At 41.2% G+C, this 22,439-nt stretch overlaps 2 protein-coding genes across 3 annotated transcripts; one reads left to right on the plus strand and one right to left on the minus strand.

Annotated features, from left to right (window-relative positions):
* The first annotated feature begins 755 nt into the window (after positions 1 to 755).
* chtf18 (CTF18, chromosome transmission fidelity factor 18 homolog (S. cerevisiae)) lies at positions 756 to 18,257 on the plus strand. Of its 2 annotated transcripts, XM_039783323.1 has the most exons (23): positions 756 to 989; positions 2,757 to 2,846; positions 2,942 to 3,092; positions 3,981 to 4,170; positions 4,337 to 4,429; positions 5,865 to 5,866; positions 6,465 to 6,515; positions 6,621 to 6,762; positions 6,888 to 7,112; positions 7,210 to 7,307; positions 7,409 to 7,532; positions 7,651 to 7,787; positions 7,904 to 7,997; positions 8,202 to 8,300; positions 8,394 to 8,524; positions 9,876 to 9,990; positions 10,170 to 10,394; positions 10,558 to 10,707; positions 11,257 to 11,387; positions 13,630 to 13,774; positions 13,888 to 13,986; positions 14,886 to 14,955; positions 17,996 to 18,257. In XM_039783323.1, the coding sequence occupies exons 1-23, from the start codon at positions 902 to 904 to the stop codon at positions 18,115 to 18,117; spliced, it is 2,772 nt and encodes a 923-aa protein (XP_039639257.1). In that variant the 5' UTR covers positions 756 to 901; the 3' UTR covers positions 18,118 to 18,257. The 2 variants fall into 2 exon arrangements, with proteins under 2 accessions (XP_039639257.1, XP_039639163.1); XM_039783229.1 differs by lacking the exon at positions 5,865 to 5,866 and having other exon boundaries at positions 6,463 to 6,515.
* On the minus strand, positions 18,190 to 22,150 carry LOC120547992 (guanine nucleotide-binding protein G(I)/G(S)/G(O) subunit gamma-13-like). The gene is made up of 3 exons (XM_039783907.1): positions 21,780 to 22,150; positions 18,759 to 18,866; positions 18,190 to 18,676 (listed from the first exon to the last, which is right to left on the minus strand). The coding sequence occupies exons 2-3, from the start codon at positions 18,854 to 18,856 to the stop codon at positions 18,571 to 18,573; spliced, it is 204 nt and encodes a 67-aa protein (XP_039639841.1). The 5' UTR covers positions 18,857 to 18,866; positions 21,780 to 22,150; the 3' UTR covers positions 18,190 to 18,570.
* Positions 22,151 to 22,439: the final 289 nt, after the last annotated feature.

The following is a 22,439-nucleotide window of genomic DNA, read 5'->3' on the forward strand; positions in this document are numbered from 1 at the left end:
GTGTGCAAGAAAAACTTATTTTTGAAAAGTCAAGAGTTGCAATTTTAGATTATATAAGATATGATTCAACTTTAATGTCATTGCAGAGAGTGCTACTACTAACACAACAAAATGCATCTAACCAGAGGGGCAAAAAGCAGTATCGGGCAGATGTATAGTGGTAATATATATAATAGACAGTGAGGGATATGAAAACACAAAGATATACAAGTAGCTTATAAATATGTGCAGCAGTTATCAAAATATAAAGTGTAAAATATATATATACAAAGCATAAAGTATGGGAAGTAGTGTAAGTATAAATACTCAATAGGTGACATATATACAGTATGGACAGGAGTATAAATATGTATGTGAAGAGCAAATATAGTAAAGATATGTGTATGTAGTAATGCAAGTCATAATTTAGAATAATTTAAGTAGGGAATTGCTTGCATTGCTTGTTTGTTATTCCAAAAGTTTGAACATTCTTCAGTCCAGTACATGGCAATTATCATTATGTCATAGTGTTATCAGAATAGTGGGACAAAGACATGCTTACTGTCTATTTTCATGTATTAGTGTCTGCATGCAAAATTACAGTATTACAGTAAAATATAAACATAGTCTTTCCTCTGGCGCCACCTTCAGGCCAAACTTTGATTTTTAATTTCATCCCTGTAACAAATGTCGCTCTACGGTGCATGACGGGAGGCGAGAAATGAGTGAATAACCAATCAGAGGACGGGAGACTCGCTTTACCCGGAAGTAATACTTCACATCACAACAAAAAAAATTGCCGGGAAACTTCAAGGGCTCTGGCAAAGCGGCTGCTCAAATAGCGAAGTAAATATTCACGTGAAAAGTGTGTTTAACACATTACCGTGTCTCTGGTTGTGTCGTGCTACCTGTCCGAACCAATATGGACGAATATGACGAACTGTTCGAGATACAGGACGACTTCGAGGACCAGTTCGCCGACGAGCTGGAAGCGATGGCGGATATGGAGGGTGAGAAACCTTCTTATATACTGTCTATGTGAGGAACTAACGTCAGCTAACAAACTTTAGCAGCACCTTCAATGCATGTTCCCAAACAGCAGGCGTTTGTCTGCCTTACATTTTAGCTGTTGTGTTAATTTTTATTCTCCGAACCACTTACTGACCTGTGAGCGTAACTTCCTCATAAACTTGCGTACAAATACACACACGTACCTCTGTCTCTGTTTGATCTGTTTGTGTATTGTCTGGCTACACTGGCATGGACTGTATATAAAGGGCTAGCTAACTTTACAACGCCTAGCTATTCTAGGGGATAGGGGACAAAAAAAAAAAAAAATTGGCTTGTTTATATTTCTTAAACCAATCACAGCCATCTTGGACAAAACTTGTAGGGCTGTTCTCGATTGAAGAAATTCTTTGTCGACTAACACTCATTCAATTGTATCGATTAGTTGATTTAATCGACGGATCTGTAAATCTGAGTTTCTCCGCAAAGAGTCATGTAAAAGCACCACTTTAATTCTTGTGTTTACCAGAGATGTGCTCGTATGTTTCTTGGAAATAAGTTATTCAGCGTGAAAAAAGCATAAAACATGACTAATCGACTAAAGAAATCTAAGTTGACGGAGACCAAAACGATCGATTAGTCGACTAATCAACTAAGAGGGAGCAGTCCTAAAAACTTGGCACTCACTTTAGTAGGCAACAAACTTGTGGATCATTATTCATGCAGGTAAAATTATGCAGTATGATTAACCCCTTAAAGGAACACGCCGACTTATTGGGAATTTAGCTTATTCACCGTAACCCCCAGAGTAAGACAAGTCCATACATACCCTTCTCATCTCCGTGCGTGCTGTAAGGCTGTCTGACAGCTCCAGCGGCATCAGCCCATAACAGAACAGGCAGGTGAATGGTTCCAGCAATCCTACTGCTCCGAATAAGTGACAAAATAACGCCAACATGTTCCTATTTACATGTTGTGATTTGTAGAGTCACAGCGTGTACAAAAAACAACGTAACATGAGACACAGCAGTCTTCTAACCGTAAACAAACCGGGAACTATATTCTCAGGCGGAAGAATATAGTACTTGGGCAGAGTGATATGCTCGCAGCAACCCTGTCTGAGAGTATAGTTCCCGGTTTGTTTACAGATAGAAGATGGCTGTGTCTCATGTTACGTTGTTTTTTGTACACGCTGTGACTCTACAAATCACAACATGTAAACAGGAACATGTTGGTGTTATTTTGTCACAATTCGATTCGACAGATAGAAATTTTCAACCTGTCAGCACACCTCACACTTGAATTTGTTCTTTATTTTATAGTCTTTTTGTAAAAATAAATAACTTATATTTGGCATCTTAGACTGTATATAAAACTAGTTTGGCACTCTGTGTCATTCATGTTTTTGTCATGAAATGCATCATCATAAATATGCTTACATTTGATTTTATGTGCATCCAAATTCAGCCTGACATATCATTTGTAACCTTTTTAGAATTTAAAAAATAAACTCTGTTGGTTTTAACCATTTTTGGCTGCACGCAGCCCTTGTTTGGGTCAGTGGGAATGAAGCTGCAAAGTAATGTCCAAGCCTATTATCGGATGTTGTCTGCATTCATTTTACGATATTTGACATTCTCCTTATAACTGTTTGTTTATTTATTTATTTAAATCAAGGAAACATTTAGTCTAGCTAATGTCAGAAAGTAGTCAAACCTGCCCATCACAATGTCAAGATTCAAGATTATGTCTTTTCTTGAATGGCTTAGAGGAATCTTTCAAGCCGGGGAAACGTCAGAAGCAGGGCCCAGGAGGCGACATTTCTGACATAGAGCATCTGCTGGATGATCAGCCCATCAGTGAGTTCCCCCTGAGAGTACAGTATCTGTTATGTCCTTGTTATGTTCGCTTGATGTTGTAAGTTTGTACCTTAAATCTGACTTTGCCCTGGCAGCCCCAAAGGCAAAGCGGCAGAAGCAGGATGCAGGAGTGGCCAAGCAACTTTTCAAGTCACTGCAGACTCAAGAGAGCAAAGCCCCGTCACAGAGTGATGAGATCTCACCGCCGTCCTCTCCAGAGCAGTATGAACCCCCTGACACCTTCAGGTAGGAGAGATGCATGGGCTGGTGTTGTACACACTATGAGCTGGAAGGGGGAAACTGTTGATGTCCTGGAACATGGTGAGGGGAAAGGAAACCTCAGTATAGAGCAGACATTTTGTGCGTTAGATCTTTTTACACTAAATACTTGGTTTTATATCTGGTGCATTATTGGGAATATAGAATATTTCATTAAAAGCCAAAAAAGTTTAACAAAATAAGCAATAGGGCATTTAAATGGGGTGGAAAAAAAATCCCCATTTCTCTAATACTCACATCACAAAGAAATAAGAGGCAGATACAAGCAATAGATCACAAGGATGAAACATGACAGGCTACTATTTATAGATACACAAAAGCACTTACTTACCTGAGGAAGAACTGCAGCTGGTGACACGGCACCTGTGTAGACGGAGTATTAAATCATCTTTTTGTTCTATTCCTTTGAAGTTTGTCTTTTTTATGTATTTGTTTTGTTATTTTTTTAGCTTTTTAAACCATCTTTTGCATTATAGTGCTTTTCAGGCATTCCTTGTTTCAATACTGAAATGATTTAGTCAATTAATCATTTGCCAGAAAATCAATTGATGAGAATTCTGGTATTTAGATTAATAATTCAGAGAATGTATCCAATTCAAATATCAAACATTTGCTTAATACAGTATGTCAAATCTGAGGATTTTTTTTTTCTTCTATTTTCTATGATTTGAATACCATTTTCTGTTTTGATTGTTGCTCAGACAAAAATAGGAATTTAAAGACATAACATTGGCCTATTGAAACAGGTGATGGGGCATTTATCATTATTCAAATGTTATAGATTGAACAATATATCTATTATTAAAAAAATAAAAATAAAATACACCGACTTCTGAACATGTTTGTGTGTTTTAGGCCTACCCCAGCTGTGTTGGATATCAGTGGCTTTGCTACAATCCCAGAGACGCCCAGGCGACCTCCCACGGCGGTGTCAGCATCGCGGCATGTGCTGAGGCGGCCTCCTTTAGAGGGCGAGTACGTCAGTGTGACCGACTCATCAGGGAGCCGGGTCTACCTCAAACAAACAGAAGAAGCAGGGTCAAAGGTGAAACCATGTTGAATGATGCTGAAACATTTTGAGCAGCATCTTTTCCTAAATCCTGATTCACTGTCAACATGCATACATACCTCCGGGGTCCAGTGCCTATATACTGTATGTTATACCGTACTTCTGTACATTAATTTCTTTGCATTTACCGGTGTGTCTTCAGGTAGTGGACTTGAGGTTGGTACCAAACTCCCATGGTTCACTGGGGCTGCTGTCAGTGCCAATAGATGTGTTGAGAGATCAACAGGCAGAGAGGGTGAGTGACCAGGCCGCTGTTGTTTGTGTATAATCTGCCAAATTGCCTGCACAGGAACACACTGTTGATTTTTCAGGAATCACACATGCGAAAAGTATAATCATTGTCCATAAATCCAAACATTTTCATGATTTGCCAAATACAGAGACTATAACAGCCATTTTCAAACAAAGTATTTATTGGATCTGCAGCCAAATAAAGCATGATTGTTATATTGTTGTCTGATACAAAACAATGCATACTTGCGCAAGCAAAAATGATTGATATGTTTACACAATGGCATCCATAACTTTCAATTATTATTCATACATTCATTAATTTAAAAATAATTATGTTATAAGATAATAATTTAAGCACTGAAATAGAGTTGGGTGATTATGGAGAAAATCAGATATCATGATATTCTTGACCAAATACCTTGATGTCAATATAGACCCTTTTCACAGCAGACATGTTGACATGTCATAGTAGGAAAAGCACAGGTGTATTCAAAACCATTACTGATGGCTGCATTCCACTTAGGAGAGGTCCTGGTATTAAACCATTACTGATGGCTGCATTCCACTTAGGAGAGGTCCTGGTATTAAACCATTACTGATGGCTGCATTCCACTTAGGAGAGGTCCTGGTATTAAACCATTACTGATGGCTGCATTCCACTTAGGAGAGGTCCTGGTATTAAACCATTACTGATGGCTGCATTCCACTTAGGAGAGGCCCTGGTATTAAACCATTACTGATGGCTGCATTCCACTTAGGAGAGGTCCTGGTATTAAACCATTACTGATGGCTGCATTCCACTTAGGAGAGGTCCTGGTATTAAACCATTACTGATGGCTGCATTCCACTTAGAGAGAGGTCCTGGTATTAAACCATTACTGATGGCTGCATTCCACTTAGGAGAGGTCCTGGTATTAAACCATTACTGATGGCTGCATTCCACTTTAGAGAGAGGTCCTGGTATTAAACCATTACTGATGGCTGCATTCCACTTAGGAGAGGTCCTGGTATTAAACCATTACTGATGGCTGCATTCCACTTAGGGGAGGTCCTGGTATTAAACCATTACTGATGGCTGCATTCCACTTAGGAGAGGCCCTGGTATTAAACCATTAATGATGGCTGCATTCCACTTAGGAGAGGCCCTGGTATTAAACCATTAATGATGGCTGCATTCCACTTAGGAGAGGTCCTGGTATTAAACCATTACTGATGGCTGCATTCCACTTAGGAGAGGTAATGGTATTAAAACCTGGCACATTGCTAAGGTTATCTATTTCAGCTGTGCTTTTCCTACTATGACAAGTCAAAATGTCTGCTGTGAAAAAGGTCCATTGCGACAATATTTTATGCTTGACAATTGGTGATTTAACAAAATAGCTTCGCAATTAGATTTTAGATAAATAATCATCGATAATGGGGATATAATGACTAAGTGGTTAGAGGGAAATAATAGAACAGCTAGAACAGTCTGGTATGTTCAGGAGTGACATCACCTCACGGTAATGCATCCTTTAAAACCAGGAAATAGACAAAACTTAAGCCATATTACGATGTTATGATAATCAAAATCTAAGCCGATATTAGGGGTGCACGATTCAGAAAATGTCACGATTCGATATCGATTTTTGGGCTCAAGATTTTCGATTCAAAAATGATTCTCCATTTAAAAAAAAACATTCACAGTATGTAAATGTAGTTACTTTGCCCATGTGATTGCAGTAGACATACAATTTAAAAAAATGGAGAAAAGAAATCGCGATACGAATGTGAATCAATTTTTTTTTTTTGCACACCCCTAGATGATATCTAGTCTCATATTGCGATATCAATATAATATCGATATATCGCCCAGCCCTACACTGAAATAAAATATATCAGTGATCCCTTTTGTTTAATTTACTTTATTTATGGATGTACCTGTACGATGCATTTCAGAGGTCCTATATTTTGAAATGTATTTAGTAAATTCATTGCACAACAGAATGAGGATTGCAAACTTGGTTACATTTTTTTGTCTCTTTGAAATCGTGCAGCCACCAGCAGGTTGTAGAAGAATCTCAGCGGCTTGCAGATCTGTTGGCCAGGTAACTCACCACCTGTCTCTCTGCCACTGACGCATCAACAATCTGATTACATGCAGCAGTACGTGGGTTTTTGATGTTCCTTTTTGAATTTGCGTCACATTCCAGCAGTGTGAACGATGTGCTTGTTCAGCCCGAAAGCAGAGAAGATGAAGAGATCGACAGTCCCGAAGACCCAGAGGGCCAAGCCTCTCGACTCTGGGTGGACCGCTACTCTCCCCGACACTACACAGAGCTTCTCAGTGACGATGTATGTCGCATTTTGTGTTTCCGTGTAACTTTACGTCTACATAAAGTGAATGAAAGCCCTTTTAAGTATTGATAAGCCCATGTATCCCATACTGATGCCAGCTGTGTGTGACTCTTTCATTTTAGTTTACCAACCGCTGTCTGCTCAAGTGGTTGAAACTTTGGGACACCGTTGTGTTCGGAAGAGAGAGGAAGTCCCGCCCTGCCCGGTTTGACAGACAGGCTCCCAACCAGAACTCATTCAAACCCAATCAAGCCAATCAGAATCCAAATCGCTTCAAGAGCAAGATTGAGGTGACTGAGGAACTCCTCGAGGCTGAGCTGGACCAGTACAAACGACCCAAATATAAGGTTAACACACCTGCATACTTCTGTCATTACAATCTCAGTTTAAAGACCTAAAGATGTTCTATAGTGCCATATGTCATTTATTTGGGTCTTTCTCTAGGTGGCATTGTTGTCTGGTCCTCCAGGTTTGGGGAAGACCACCCTGGCTCATGTCATAGCAAAGCATGCTGGGTATAATGTGGTGGAAATCAATGCCAGGTTAGACAAAACCAAATTTAAAACTGACCCAGTAATGGTATTAAATTCAAAAAAGTAGGCCCCCTGTCGTGACCTCAGTTACTGTGTTGATGTTTCTGCAGTGACGATCGCAGTGCAGAGGTGTTCCAAAAACGCATCAACACGGCAACACAGATGAAGTCAGTTTTGGGAGCCAATGAGAGGCCAAACTGCCTCATTATTGATGAGATCGACGGAGCACCTGCGGTACGTCCTGGACAACAAAAAAAGGAAAAATAACCGTGTTAATGCACACCTTTTTAATCTTCTTTTTATACATGTTTTTTTTTCTTCCTTTTCTTTATCTCTGGTGTGTGTGTGACAGGCTGCCATCAACATCCTGTTAGCAACTCTGAACAGGAAAGAAGGCCACGGCGGGGATGCTGGTACGGAGACTGCGAAGAAGAAAAAGAAGAAGGAGTCCATCCTGCTTCGACCAATCATCTGCATCTGTAACGACCTGTAAGAGAGACCGTGGTGTTTAACAGTTCAACAAAGTGGAAATAGTAGATGTTTGTTATAACTGAATGGTCTTTGCTAAATATATAAATTGTCCATCTGATTCCTTTCCTTTTTAGTTATGTTCCAGCTCTCAGACCTCTCAGGCAGCAGGCCTTCCTCCTAGTTTTCCCCCAGACTCAGCCTTCCCGCCTCGCACAGAGACTGGCAGAGGTCAACACACACACACACACACACACACACACACACACACACACACACACACACACACACACACACACACACACACACACACACACACACACACACACACACACACACACACACACACACACACACACACACACACGGGTACAGAAATATTTTGGAAACACACCAACAATTCAGGTTTACGATTAGTTTTTTGTTTGTTTGCAGATTTCACTCCAGCAAGGGATGAAGACAGACACAGGCACTCTGATATCACTGTGTGAGAAGACTGACAACGACATCAGGTCTTGCATCAACACACTACAGGTGGGTGGCAGCACTGTTAAGGAAAGTATGTTTGTTGCACGAGCAGTGATATACAGTTTAGTTTTATCACAATATGTGTTCTTGTTTGCGCAGTTCCTCCACCGTCGTGGCCACAAGCAGCTGAGCACAAAGACCATCCAGTGCATCTCTGTGGGGCAGAAGGACCAGAACAAAGGCTTATTCCATCTGTGGCAGCAAATCTTCCAGTTACAACGTACAAAACGGTACAGTATGTCCTGCCACAGTTTTTCTTGGAGTTTGTCGTTAAATTAGGAATGTTTTTCTGTATTTTGTAGATGCTGACGACCTTTTTCAGAAAACCGCTACATTTACTAAAGGCAGCCAAAGTTTAAGTTTGCCAAAAAATTTGAAATGAAGCAAATGTTCTGCAAAAGAACAAGAGATTGGTGCTACCACTGCAATGCAATAGTCATAGTCTCCATTGTCAGGGTAAGGGTTAGATACATGACTGTTTTCTAAGTTTGTATTTACTGTTAACACCAACAGGGAATTGGAAGCTAAATTTGTCATGGTACCCGTAGGTCTTGAAAAGTCTTAAAGTATTGATTTCAGATTGCTTTAAAAAAAAAAAGGCCTTTTAAAAGAATTTAAAAAATCTTAAATATTTTACAAAAGTCTTAAGAATATATTTTTTTCTTGCCTGCTGCAGTAACGTTAGTTATACAAATGTTTTTTTATGTGATTTTTAGCTAAATCTTTCTAACAAATGTCAACATGTGAGCCAAAGTTTTTTTATTTTTTTTAAATGTATCCATCCATCCATTCTCTGCGCTTATCCAAGTCCAAGTTGTGTTTCAAGATATTATTAGGAATTATTGTTATATACTGCTGGGAAAATCTGACAAAGGTGTGATAAAAATGTGTGAATAATTATAAGCTTCATCATCCCTACCGGTTCACGTTGATATCTTACATACTTTGGCTGGACTGTATGATCATGAAAAAAGTATAAAATAATAATAACTCAATAACTAAACACCAACACAATGTTAACTTTACTCACCAACAGTAAAACGATGCTAACTAGCAGGCTAGCGTTAGCCATTTCAGCATCATATGTGACCGACCACTGTGCAAACATTACTATCCTCCTCACCAACGTAGCTTTGTGGACTTTTGACTACTAATAACCAAGTGAAAGATAAATCATTCATGGTAATTATGTAACCGGTCAAGAAGAAATGTGGCTACGTCTGCATCGTTCTTCAGATCTTTAAAATCCTGCAGCCACGCCACCTCTGAAAAGCCACTCCAATATTCACCGGAGTTTTGGGAAACCTTTCTGCAGCTCGTGCGCGGGGAGGGGAGAACGCTATTACATGTGTGTACGTGCCTGAGCAGTGATTGACAGGCAGATAGTCAACCCCTGTGGCCCTGATTGGAGAAAATCAACCGGGAGCGGTGGAATGTTGCCAATCACAGTACAGGCTGTAGGTGGTGCCAGAGGAGTTGGATTTTTTAATCGCAACCTTACTGTCTCATCTGTTACCTCTCTCTGCCTCTTGGGTACTAACTAACTACACGTTGACTAAACATTCACATTTGTTCTTTCAGGAAACGTATTGGTGAGGAGTTTGATGAAGCGCCAGGTTCAGGAGGTGGAGCTCAGAGGTTTCAGCACATTCTGCACTTGGCTTCATCTAGTGGAGAGTATGAGAAGGTTTCTCAGGTAATGAACAAACATTCTCAGTATTTCACTTAAATCACAGTGCACAGAAAAGGATGCATACAATACACTGCCCCATGCTTTACTAGCAGAAGTTAAATTTAAAAAATATTCTGAAACAACACTGCATTATGATGTCTTAGATCTGATATCAGGTTGAACATCTGTCTCTTTTTCCTCAGGGTCTGTATGATAACTATCTGTCCATGCGTGTGAGGGACCCCAACCTGCAGAGTGTGTGTGAGGCTCTGGATTGGCTGTCGTTCTCAGACCGGTTGAACCACGTGATTATGCACGGCCAGAACTTCACCCTGATGAGATACCTGCCCTTCCTGTCCGTCACATTCCACTTCCTGTTTGCCCACACACACGTACCACGCATCAGCTATCCGCACAGCCAGCATGAGGTACGTATCAACGCAATATAGTGAGTGTTACGCATAGAAAAACTGAAGAAACGGCAAATAAAATAGGGGTTCAATAGAAACAAACATGAGATGTTTAAGGCAGTAAAGTCTAGATTAAAAACAGTTGAGATGATTGTGTTCTCCCTGGTCTTGTCCTCTCCAGGCCTCCACCCGACTCCTCAGCAGCAGGAACGCTTTGGCCACCATGTTAGCCGACATCCCAGCATGCATCAGAACGAGGATCAGCCAGCTCAGCCTGTCCCTTGATATGCTCACGCTGCTCCTCGACATCATCTGTCCCAAACTACGGCCTGTATGTAAAAGCATTTAAAGTAAACCTGTGTCTGTGTGTAAATGTAGGAACTGGGATCCGAAGCTTTGCAGCCCTGCTTCTGTTAAACGAGACAAGACAATTTGACCAAGGCCATATTTATATCAACACCAATAGATCCACGCCAATTTTATTTTCCTATGGCACTGCATTTAAGCATTTGGTAACATCCTGGTTACTTAAGGTACAGTCCTTGCTGTCCCCAGTTTTACACTCAGTGGCCACTTTATTAGGTACACCTGTAAAATCTAATGCAATCCAATACAACAGCTTGCTTACTATCTACTGCAGCTTTGATTCCTCTGACAGTTTCCACAAAAACTGAGCATTATAAACTTCTTTGTGACAGAACATTTGTATTGGCTGCATTCAAATGTGTAGGTGTACCTAAAAAAATGGGTCACGGGGTGTATTTTACCAAATATTGAAAATGGTGAAAGCTGTTGAATGAAGTCTGAGATAAATGCGTTCCATAAAATGTCAGCAAAACTTTCAGTGACAGTAATCTCATATCCCGTGTGTTTCTTCCAGGTGAATCCGCAGCTGTTCAGCAGCAGAGAGAAGGAGCAGATGTGTGAGCTGATCAACACCATGCTTGCGTACAACCTCTCCTACAGGCAGGACCGCACGCCAGAGGGGCAATACACATACATGCTGGAGCCGTGAGTACACACACACTTACACGCGCACACACCTACACGCACACAAACACACAGGCACCTGCACTCAACTGTATTTTGCATGTGGACACATGCTGGGCAGATGTGTGTTTCTGGGGTGTTGAAGGTCACTGCTCTGTGGTTCTCTGCATGGTGGCTTAGAGAGTAATCCCCTTATCACCTGTTAGGTGTGTTTGATTGTAGTGCTGTGGGAGCAGAGTTACGAGCTGCAAAGCCCCACCGGTGGGTTACAGGTGGATGGATAAACGGAGCAGTAAAATACAAGGCCGGGACACATCAGGCCGATTATCGGCCGTGGGACAGTCTGGCGAGGTCAGTGACTCTAATCTGTTCGGTGTGTCCCGTGCCATCGTCTGTCCGGGGGGCTGTCGGCGTTCATTTTGGCCGACCTGACGTGTTTGGTCGGCGGCAGGGAAGTCTGGACTCACCCGGAAATGACGAGTGGAATGAGCGTGACTAGAGTCTCTCAAAATCTGATGAAAATCTTTTAAACTGACCTTTGTTGAGCTGAAATGAAGACAGATTCAGCAACTGCACGGCCTATTTCTCGCTTAAAATGTTTTCAGAAACATGTTTCGGTGAACTATTTTAGTACAATATGAGATCGTATTCTGAACGGCCGCCATGACAGTCTGGCTCTGAATTTCCAGAGAAAACAAACCCATGTGACGCGTTCGTCCAATCAGCTGCCGGTTTTGATTTCTTGGGCAACATTACAGATTAGCGCCGCCTGCTGTTATAGAGATGTATTACGTCTTGTCTCCTCTCGTCTTTTTGGTCTGTTCTGTGGCAGTTTTTTGGACCTCGGGGACGCGACTGATCATATCGTCGGGGTTTTCTGTCAACGGTCGCCTGTCGGCTATAGGTGTCTACACCATTAGGAGGACAGAAGTTTAGAGAAAGCAGAAGATGATCTGAAATATTGAGACAAAAACTGAAAGGAGCGAGTAGAACTCGACAGGTTTTGGTGCAAACGCTTCAACTTGGGAGACCTTTGTTCATTGGACCCTTTTTTTTATTTTTGTGACTACTGAGGACAGCAGTGACTCTGGTGTTTGTTTTTAACTAGCTGAGCCATGCAGACCCAGATTAAGAAGCAGCCAGGTGCCCAGAGGAGCTCCTTCCTGCAGGTTCGCTGTGACAATGTGCTGGTCACCAATGACTGGTGCCTGCCTCTAGTGTTAGCTCTACTGCTGCTTCTACTGGTCTACAACTTCCTGTACCTGCCGTCTCTGGCTCACCACAACACCTCACTCTGATACCTCATGGATAAAGACTTGGATTGTGGATATAAACAGGGTTATTTGAGTGGACGGTTTTTTTTTTGGACACGGTTGTTGTTTGGTCAGACTTTGGCAGAATTGTTATTGTAGCCTGGTTTTGGCGGCTTTAGGTGGGGAGAGATGTGCAGAGAAAAAGAGCAGAAAAATTGAAGCTCAATCAGCTCTGTGTCATGGCAGTGTGTGCAGATGAACGGTGTGTGGCTGCAGCGCACAGAGTTCCCAGCTGATGAATAACAGCAGAGGTCTGTCTGTCGAGATCCCCGGCTGCTCTGAGCTCCACCGTTCATCTGAACACACTGCCCACACAAAGATGACACCGAGCTGGATTTAAATCGGCAAAGTATCTATTAAGTTTATAAATTGTATGTAACTATTACTAAAAGATTGATTCACATATCATCAGTGATATAGTTGTCTGTGCTTTAATAATACTGATACTGTATTGTGTTAGCCTGAGGTTAGACCACTTAATATAAGCTGCATAGCGAGTAATCTATCATGTTAAAGGAGGAGTTGAGCCATCCAAGCAGCTTCATTAGAGTTTGACAAGTTCTGATGATAACACTGCTGATATTTTATAGTGATAACTTGCAATAAATAGCTCACAGTCACAAAAACTGGTGTTGTCTTATTTATGTCCAGCAGTCATTGAGTGAGAGAGTTTACTGGCATGCACTGTGTGTGTGTTGGAGAGAGATGGAGATCAGCTGTAAGAGGATTATGGTTTTAGAGAATGAGAGATTCAGGGTTTTTTCTGGAAAACATAAACCATAGCAGCACCAATGGAGGAAGCTTAATATTATGTTGTTGTCATCTAACAAGGTTCACCTCTGTGTCAGCTACACACTGTTATGAGTGTTTGTGTTTCAGCGATGTGTGTGTGTGTCTCTTGTGGTTTGTGGAAAGCTATTTACTTAGTGTGTATGTGTGTGTGTTTGCAGGCGTGTTGAGGAGGTAGTGAGGTTCCCGGGCCTTCCTCCGCGCCGCCAGCTGACGTATCAGGCCAAACAAACCATCAGCAGAGAGATGGAGCAGGAGAAGATGAGGAGAGCCGAGCAACTGATGCTGCAACGAAACCCTGTAGTGGTGAGACGGATATACACTGCAGCCTGTAGATAATCAGCTCATCGTGTGTGTGTGTGTGTGTGTGTGTGTATTAATAATCTAATGTATTTATAATCTGCTGTGGCTATATGAAGCACAAAGAGGACGAAAAAAAGAGAGCTGGTCCCAAACCAGTGAGGAACCATCAACAGAGGCTGGAGAACATCGTCAAACAGACCACAGTGGAGACCAGGGTGAGACCCACACCCACATCACAACCAGTACTCCCCTAAACCCAACACTAACCGGAAATAAAAAAAAAAAACTGAATCTTAATAAAATTGATTGTTTACCTTTTATCCACACATGGGGAAGTGAATCTCCATAATTTGACTGTGTGAAAAGAGTTTTGTCCACACAATACGATAAATACAAGTACACACCTTCCAGAATTTTTTTTTTTAAAAAGCCACCACAGAATGAGTAGCAGTTCATTGTGTAGCTTTCACACTCAAACCTGCAGGGGAGGTGTTCTCTTCTGCTCAACATGTCTTCATAAAAAAAACATTTTGGTCTTAAGTGCTCCTCCTTTTTACAAGGCGAGTCTTTAGAGGCAGCCATTTCTACATGTAGTTCTCATGTGGTGGTTCTTTGGTTATTTAAGCACCTTGTATGGGAAGTAGCAGTGTCTTTCTACCAGTATTGAGCTTCCCATAGTTGTATGTGTGGATGCCTGTAGGTGGAGCCAGCATCTGTTTGCCCTGACCATCAGAGCCGCTGTGGTGAGCTGCACAGTTAGAATAGTTCAGTATAAGAGCGACAGAGAGAGTGAACCTCTAGAGGGCAGAAATGAGGACAATGACAAACCACTGGGATACAGTCCCTAATGGTGAAACTAGGAAATCAGGCTAATGAGGTGTGTGTGTGTGTGTGTGTGTGTGTGTGTGTGTGTGTGTGTGTGTGTGTGTGTGTGTGTGTGTGTGTGTGTGTGTGTGTGTGTGTGTGTGTGTGTGTGTGTGTGTGTGTGTGTGTGTGTGTGTGTGTGTGTGTGTGTGTGTGTGTGTGTGTGTGGACCTGCTTATTGAGGACAGTGTTTCAGAAACCTCCTTATTAACTTCTTCCTCCTTGGCACTCTTGTGTGTGCGTTTTGCAGCCGGAGGTGGATTTCTTTGGTCGAGCTGTTGCCCCCAAACCTCAGAGACTGCAGACCACTTCAGAGACAGGTACAGTAGACCAGAGGTTCTCTGTTTAGGACCCCTTACAATATAGAGTGTATACCAGGTGGGGACCTCCTCATGTTTGTCCCTTGGTATAATTTGGCATAGCCTATTTTTTTTTATTTTTTTTTTCTCTCCACTTCCTAGTCTTAGTTATGTGAAAGAACACCACCAGAGAAATGTATTAGAAAGATATTAGACATGTATTAAACAGATTCTAAGAGTTATAGATTTGTTAGATAAGAATGTAATCCATGAACCATTATAGATTTAAAAATAATTAAAATATAATTTGTTGAACTATTAAACCTTTTGGGGGAAAAAAAAAACCTTACACAGGCCCCACTTTAAGAATCACTGCTGTAGAGACTTTGTGCTGTGTGACATATGGCTTAATTTATTCAAACCCTTTGAGAACACGGGCTGTTCAGGGAAACATGCCTGAAGGCACATCAGGTCCAAACACACCAAAGGTGATGACTGACAATGTGCTACGCAACGCTTCCGATTTAGAGCTGGGGTGGGACACTGCAGGGAGAAGATCTGAACTGTCAACAGCACCTGCATTTTCCCTCCATTATGTTGGTATTATCATATTTCTATCAGCAACATAAAAGGCTGGACACGACCTGATCTACGGTCTCCTTGATATATTTGGACACCAGCCAATAAAACGAGCAATCTTCATATTTTATGTATGAAAAAGTATATTTCTGCCTATATGGCTTAGCTTGCTACTGTTGTTGTATAGTCATTGTTGCTCCAGAAACGTAATACAAAGTTAGCAGGAAAAGTAACTGTGGTTTGGCCCGCCAGTAGCTTTGTGTCATTGGAAACTAAGATGACTGATGTTTTCAAATGCATCGCACCAAAAATAGCACATTTGCATAAACAATAGCAGAATTGTGTAGCTTGTTCTCAACATGGCCACCTGGGGACGTAAATATTTTCACAATAGTGTTTTCCAGTTAAGCTTGCAGTGTTAAAGTGCATAAAACTTTGCAAAACCCGTATTAATATTCCTCTCTGACTAATATCCAGTAATTGACACCCCATTATTGCTTTTGTTTCCATGCAGTATTTCTCATATACTGCGTAAACACAAAGTGTTACAAAACTAACCACTTGTTCCTTTCAACGTGGAGGAAAAACCGCTTTTACAAATATTCTGTGAAAGGCCTCTCATTTTAAATCTCTGAAGTCTTATTTTGCTGGCTCACGGGTGTGCAGGTAGACGATAGCTGTAATTGTGACTCAAAACATGTTTTGCACAAATACCTATACCTTTTTATTCTGTTAACATCGGCCCAGATTCAGTGCTCGGTGTTTGTGGAAAAGTGGACCCATTAAAATCCCATTACCTGCCTGAAAGCACTGCATTCTAGAAATTGATCAACAGAGTAATCGGGATGGAAATGCCGTATTGTAGGTCAAAGCAGGAACAACAGGGTTCTGCTGACTAAAACAGGCACAGCTCTCCTGTTAATGTTGACATGTTTGATTAATCAAAGCAACCAACATACTTGCCTAAGCATGAGAGAGTCCTGTGGGGCACGCAAATGTATCTGCAATTTTGAAGCGACAATCTTTGGTGAAACTGTGGTTGATAGAGATGATCGTACATTCATTTCTGTTAGAGCCCGACCGATATATCGGCGGGCCGATATGAGGCATTTCCCAAACTATCGGTATCGCCATTTATAATGGCCGATTAAATGAATATTTAAAAAATAAAAACTGACAAAAGGCCCTTCAACCATGTTCTGAGTGTTGGCGTTGCATAGTTTGTCCACCAGAGGGCGCTCTACAACCTCCCTGTTGGCAACACTCGTTTAACCCTTTAAGTTTGTATTTTCATACATTTTATTTATCAGAACTTTAATATATTTTGATGTTCATCTGTTCTGTTGTGACAATAAAACCAACATTATCATATTATTTTAGTGAGGTCTCATAAATAACTACAAATACCTAATGTCAGGGAAATCTCTTTGGTTTGTTACGTGTTTCTCGGCCTTAAAAATCCTTTATCGGTCGGGCTCTAATTTCTATTATGCGCTGAGTGGAGTTAAGTCGCCGATATACAGTACAGTACACTGGGTCTCTGAATAAATGGACATTTTGATGTATATGTGAAGTTCACGTGCACAGTACACGTGTTCAAAAAGTATGAGTCCCACTCTTAAGGCTATGTGAAAGCAGAGAGGAGAATTTGTGTTCTACGTAGGGCTCCAGTTTATGATAATTTTCATTATTGATTCTTCAATTAACCGTTTAGTCTATAAAATGTCTGTAAAATAAGGTTTCTTTCTCATGTTCCCTGGGTGAAGGTGATGAGCAGGGGAAACTGGATAAAGCACTAAAGGTATTCAGGTTTTCTAATTACATAAGTGAGCTGCAAATCCTCACATTGGGGAAGTAATTAGTTTTTTTCACTTTAGAGGATTAAACTACAGCAGAATCGATTAGTTGATCAAATTTAAGTTTTTTGATCATCAATTTATGGTTTGAGTCGTGCTTTAAGCTACAGACAGAAACTCAATGGTTTCAGATTCTAAATATTTGCTGGTTTTTGTACTCGTCTATGAAAGTGAACTGAATATCTTTCGAGACAAAACAAGCAATCTGAAGACGTGACACTGGGCTTTGGAAAATTGTGATTTCTGACATTTTATAGACCGATGCAGAAAACAACCGCCAGATGAAAATAATTGTTTAAAAAATGATTTTACTTGTTTTCAGTCTCGTTCCTGTCAATTAACTGTTTGACGAAGTGACTAATCTTTTGAGCACTGGTCATGTGGTCACTTTAGAGGGGATTTTTTTTGTAGAAAAACAAACCTTATGTATATTTTTAAAAAAAACATTGTTTACAATTTTTTTCATATTTGTTGTTAGATTCTTGACTTTTTCAGTACTTGTTTTTCATTATGCACCAAATCGCCAAGGCAAATTCCTTATAAGTGGAAATATACTTGGCAATAAACCTGTTTCTGATTTTTGAAAAAACTAAAATAAACTAAAAATGCTCTTTCCCTCTCTGTAGGTGAAATGTGTGAGGTTGTTTCTATGGGAACGGCAGTGGGCAACAGTGACGTGTGGTTCCGGTTCAACGAGGGCATGTCCAACGCTGTCAGACGAAATGTCTGCATCAGAGAACTACTGTAACACACACACACACACACACACACCTGCCTGTATGTTACATGTAAGCATCTGAATAAATCAAAAATTCAGCTGTTAAATTCAAAACAGTCTTTATTTTGATTTGACAGTGTAAAGAGCCAATAAAAACGTGTGGTTTAACATTTCTCCGCAGTCCATCAAAACAAACCTCTAGAAAGCTACTCAGTGCTGCACACTCACACACACACACAGTAGTCTTCACATAAATTAAAAGCATTCAGGAGTCTCCTAATAAATAAACATGATTATAGCAATAATGTGTGTGTGTGTGAGTGAGAGAGGAAGAAAGAGAGAATGGGTGAGTTAGTGCAGCGTGACTGTGTGGGAGTGCATGATTCTTTAGTTTATATGCATCCTTGATTGTGAGTGTGTGTGTGTGTGTGTGTGTGTGTGTGTGTGTGAGTGAGTATGTGTGTGTGTGAGTATGTGTGACCATTAGAGGATCACACACTTGCCCTTCTCCACCCAGGGGTTGGCTCTCATCAGCTCAGGGTTCAGAAATGGATCTTCACAAACACAACCCTCGATCCACTTCACCAGCCTACAAAAAAAAAACCGCACACCGTAAGCGTGTGTGTGTGTGCGCGCATGTGCGTGTGCGAGCATATGTGTGTCACACTCACTCAGTAACAGTGATGGAGGATTTCTCCCTGTTGATTGCCAGCTGATACTGAAGGCTTTCCACTTCTCTCCTCATCTGTGGAACGTCTAATTCCTCCATGATGCTACTGCTGTTCACACAAAAGAAAAACGGATTAAAAAAAAAAATAAACCGCTCAAGTAGATTAAGAGTTCAGACACACAGATGCCACATGAATCAAATGTTAATTTAGTAAAAGAGCCATTTGAGTTCTGCAATTGCCTTTTTTTTTTTTGTGTGTGTGTGTAAATGATAATTGTGCTTTTGACTTGAGCAGATATCTGATTGAAGTTTGACTTTTGGAAAGACGAGAATAGAGCAGAATGATTTGCAACGTTTATGGTACAATCAGGAAGTGGCTATATTTCAGTGGTTCCCAACTGTTTGGACTCCTGAAAATAAAGCATTGTCTACTTGTAACCCCTCATCTCTGGTTGAACTGGTCACAACCAGTACACATTTGCAACCAAAGAGTATTTCTCTTCACTTTAGTTCAATATTTTTTTGAATAAGTTAAAGAAGAATAGAACAGATAAGAGTAACTTTAGTCTTATAAACTGGTTTTATAAAGCTTATTTCTGTGACTTGTGAAGCAGAACTCTTTGTTTCCTCTCTTGTTAAGTCACCTTGTGACCTTTCAGAAAAATCTTGTGACCCCCCCCTTGGTAGGAACCACTTCTCTGATAGATTTATGACCATTTGTGAGAAACCGTTATAAGGACCAGATGGTCACCACTTTGGAGATCTTCACTGAACACCAGAGGGAAGTGGACACATCCATATTAAAATAGTTAAAATGTCTGGTCGGCCCATTAATTGAGACCATATGTAACTAGTTTTCAATAAAAACGATCTTAACTACTGAAATATCAGTACTTCTACTAGTGAAGGACATCATCTTATTTGTTTCTGCCTGTCTTTTATGTAACTGATGGAGGAAGTTGTTGAACCTTTTAAGCAAAACTAGAAATACTCTAGTTGCACACAAAGTGTAACTTATTGCCAGGAAATCCCAGAAAAAAGACCAAAACCACCTTAGCTCGTCTCATAATACTTTCCGCTCGTAAATCTGTAAAATCAGGTCACGTATATATCGTTTCATTTTAAAGAAAAGTGCTCAGTAATTCCAGATCTGCTGGGCACTGCAGTTTTTAGCAAACGTTAGTCAATAAATAAGCCCATTTATTTGGGGACTATTTTAACTGGCGGACTAGCGCTGTGGAGAAAGGTCTGGCAATGGGGGACTACTGGCGGACTAATACATATTCGGTGCTCAACTGAAAACTAGTTATTGGATGTATTGCGGTTAGGGTTAATTGCTCTAAATACAACAATTTAAAGAGATTATATGTTAAAGGGATACGCCACCGTTTGTTGAAATAGGGCTTATCACGGTCTCCCCTAGCTGTAGATAGGTGGGCCAACACATTTTTTGTGCATGCATCGTTTTAGTCCGGTGCAACACCGGCAGCGCCGCCGCTAGTTAGCTTAGCATAGTGAATAGAATCCTATGTTGCCAGTTAGCATGTTGTGAGTAAAAGTGAGCCAACAAAAGACAACAAAACAACTTAATTACTTGCACTGAGACAAAAAAATGTGTTGGCCCACCTATCTAAAGCCGGGGAAGACCGTGATAAGCCCTATTTCAACAAACTGTGGCGTATTCCTTTAAATTTGTAAAGTTTGTGTGCGTATGTACACACACACACACACACACACACACACACTATACACACTATACACTCATTTACCAGTTTATTCGACCCACCTAGGTAAAACTAATGCAGTCTAATACAACAGTCCTGCAATAAATCCCACCTTCATGAAGGTTATAATGTTGAGTTTTTGTTCAAACTGTTTTAAAGAGGTGTCGATTCAACTGTGATCATTTTGGAGGGTTTAGTTTGGGGTTCTGTTTAACTGCCTTGCGTCATACAGAGAAGTTTGTCCACATTTATTCATCAATGAGAATAGGCCAAATAACAGACCAACCTCAAGTTATCACAAACTCTCTAAAACACTTTAAACGACAATGGGGGGGGTATTATCATAGTATTAGGCTGCATTGGTTTTAGCTCGGTGTCCCTAATAATAATAAACTGGCGACTGAGTGTATACTTACTGTATATTTGCAGAGTAACTGTCAGATAAATATTGCACCAAATGGAAGCACTAAAATACAAATACCTTGATGATACAGCTGTTGAGGAAATGCATTTTGTTTAAGTATGTGCTTACTGTAAAATGTGGAGTAAACCGTTCAAGTTGCACCATATTAAAATACTCAAATACAATTTCAATGTGTTGATAGTCAACTTAAGTACAGTACTTTTCGAAATGCACTTTGTTGGATTACTCTGGGTTTTTTTTTTTTTTTAGGAGCCAGAGATGTACAAAGTAAGCTGGCTGGGTTTGCTTTTTATTTACATAAGTGTGCCCCACCCTGCCTCAGGCCACATTTCAGCAGAAGACTGTGGGGGAGAGAGAGAGAGAGAGAGAGAGAGAGGGCCCAGATGAGAGTTCAGACCGAGCAGCCATCAGTTTAGTCCTCTCTACTGGAAACTGTCTCTCCCTCCTCCTCCTCTCTCATCCTCTCCATCTTTTTAATGGATCTAAGTCGGCTTCCCGGTGCCGGTTTTCTCCACCAGCATCCACCCTGCTGTGGCTCACCAGCAACCAGCTGTTCCATGAAAAGGCCTTCATCATTTAATTATAATACCCTCCAAATGTGTTACAGTGACATCAGCCTCATCACCCAGCAATCAGGGATATTTCAGGCTGCTGTTCACATGTAAATGAGGTCGCTACATTGACGTAAACATCAGCACATAGGAGGACATGGGGAGTAAAGACGATCACTGTGTGGCTAAAACATCGACACATCAATCCAAACGCATTTCTATCGTGATTACAAGTCAATGGAAACGCATGAACCCCCCACACACACACACACACACACACACACACACACACACACACAAACAAACACCCGCTCTTCTCTTACCGTCAGGCCTAGCTGAGAGGACCGCGGGTCGATTTGTGTGCAGCCGGTTGATGGAGGATTCAGAAGGGGCTTTGACGGCGACAGTAAGAGCTGAGAGTCGGTAGAGTTTATCGGGCAGAGGAGTCCGGCTTCAGTGCAGAAGGAGGAAGAAGAGGAGGAGGAGGCTGTGTGTGTGTGTCGGCTGTCCGCGGTGCAGGGCACTCCCCTGCGCTCCTCTCTGCTAGCGACTGGATGCGGGATGCGCAGGGCGGAGAAAGGAGCCGCGCCGCCTGCTTTGACAGTCAAACGAGGGCTGGAGCCGAGGACGCACCTGGATGGAAATCCGGACACGCGCACAGGCAGGAAACACGCAAATGAGGACACGCTCCGAAGGGAAAACTATGTCAGATGACCCCGAGAAGTCGGTTTCTGTTGAGGCTATAAAAGGCTGCAATATAGGCTACAGCAGATTCCCCAGAGAGATATCCGTTCAAATTAGAAATGTAAGGGTTAAAGACCGGTCACAAAAAGCTAAATCAAAACGGGACACAATGTCTTTGGTTCCCCATTGACACCAATCAGTGTTCCATCTACTCACTGCGCTGTAAAGACTAAAGTGCCTGGAGGTGTGAAACCGGATTCTTCCCTGATCTCAGGTCCATATCCAATGTAAATGCAGGT

This window comes from Perca fluviatilis, chromosome 1 (assembly GCF_010015445.1).
Source record: "Perca fluviatilis chromosome 1, GENO_Pfluv_1.0, whole genome shotgun sequence".
Lineage (NCBI taxonomy): Eukaryota > Metazoa > Chordata > Actinopteri > Perciformes > Percidae > Perca > Perca fluviatilis.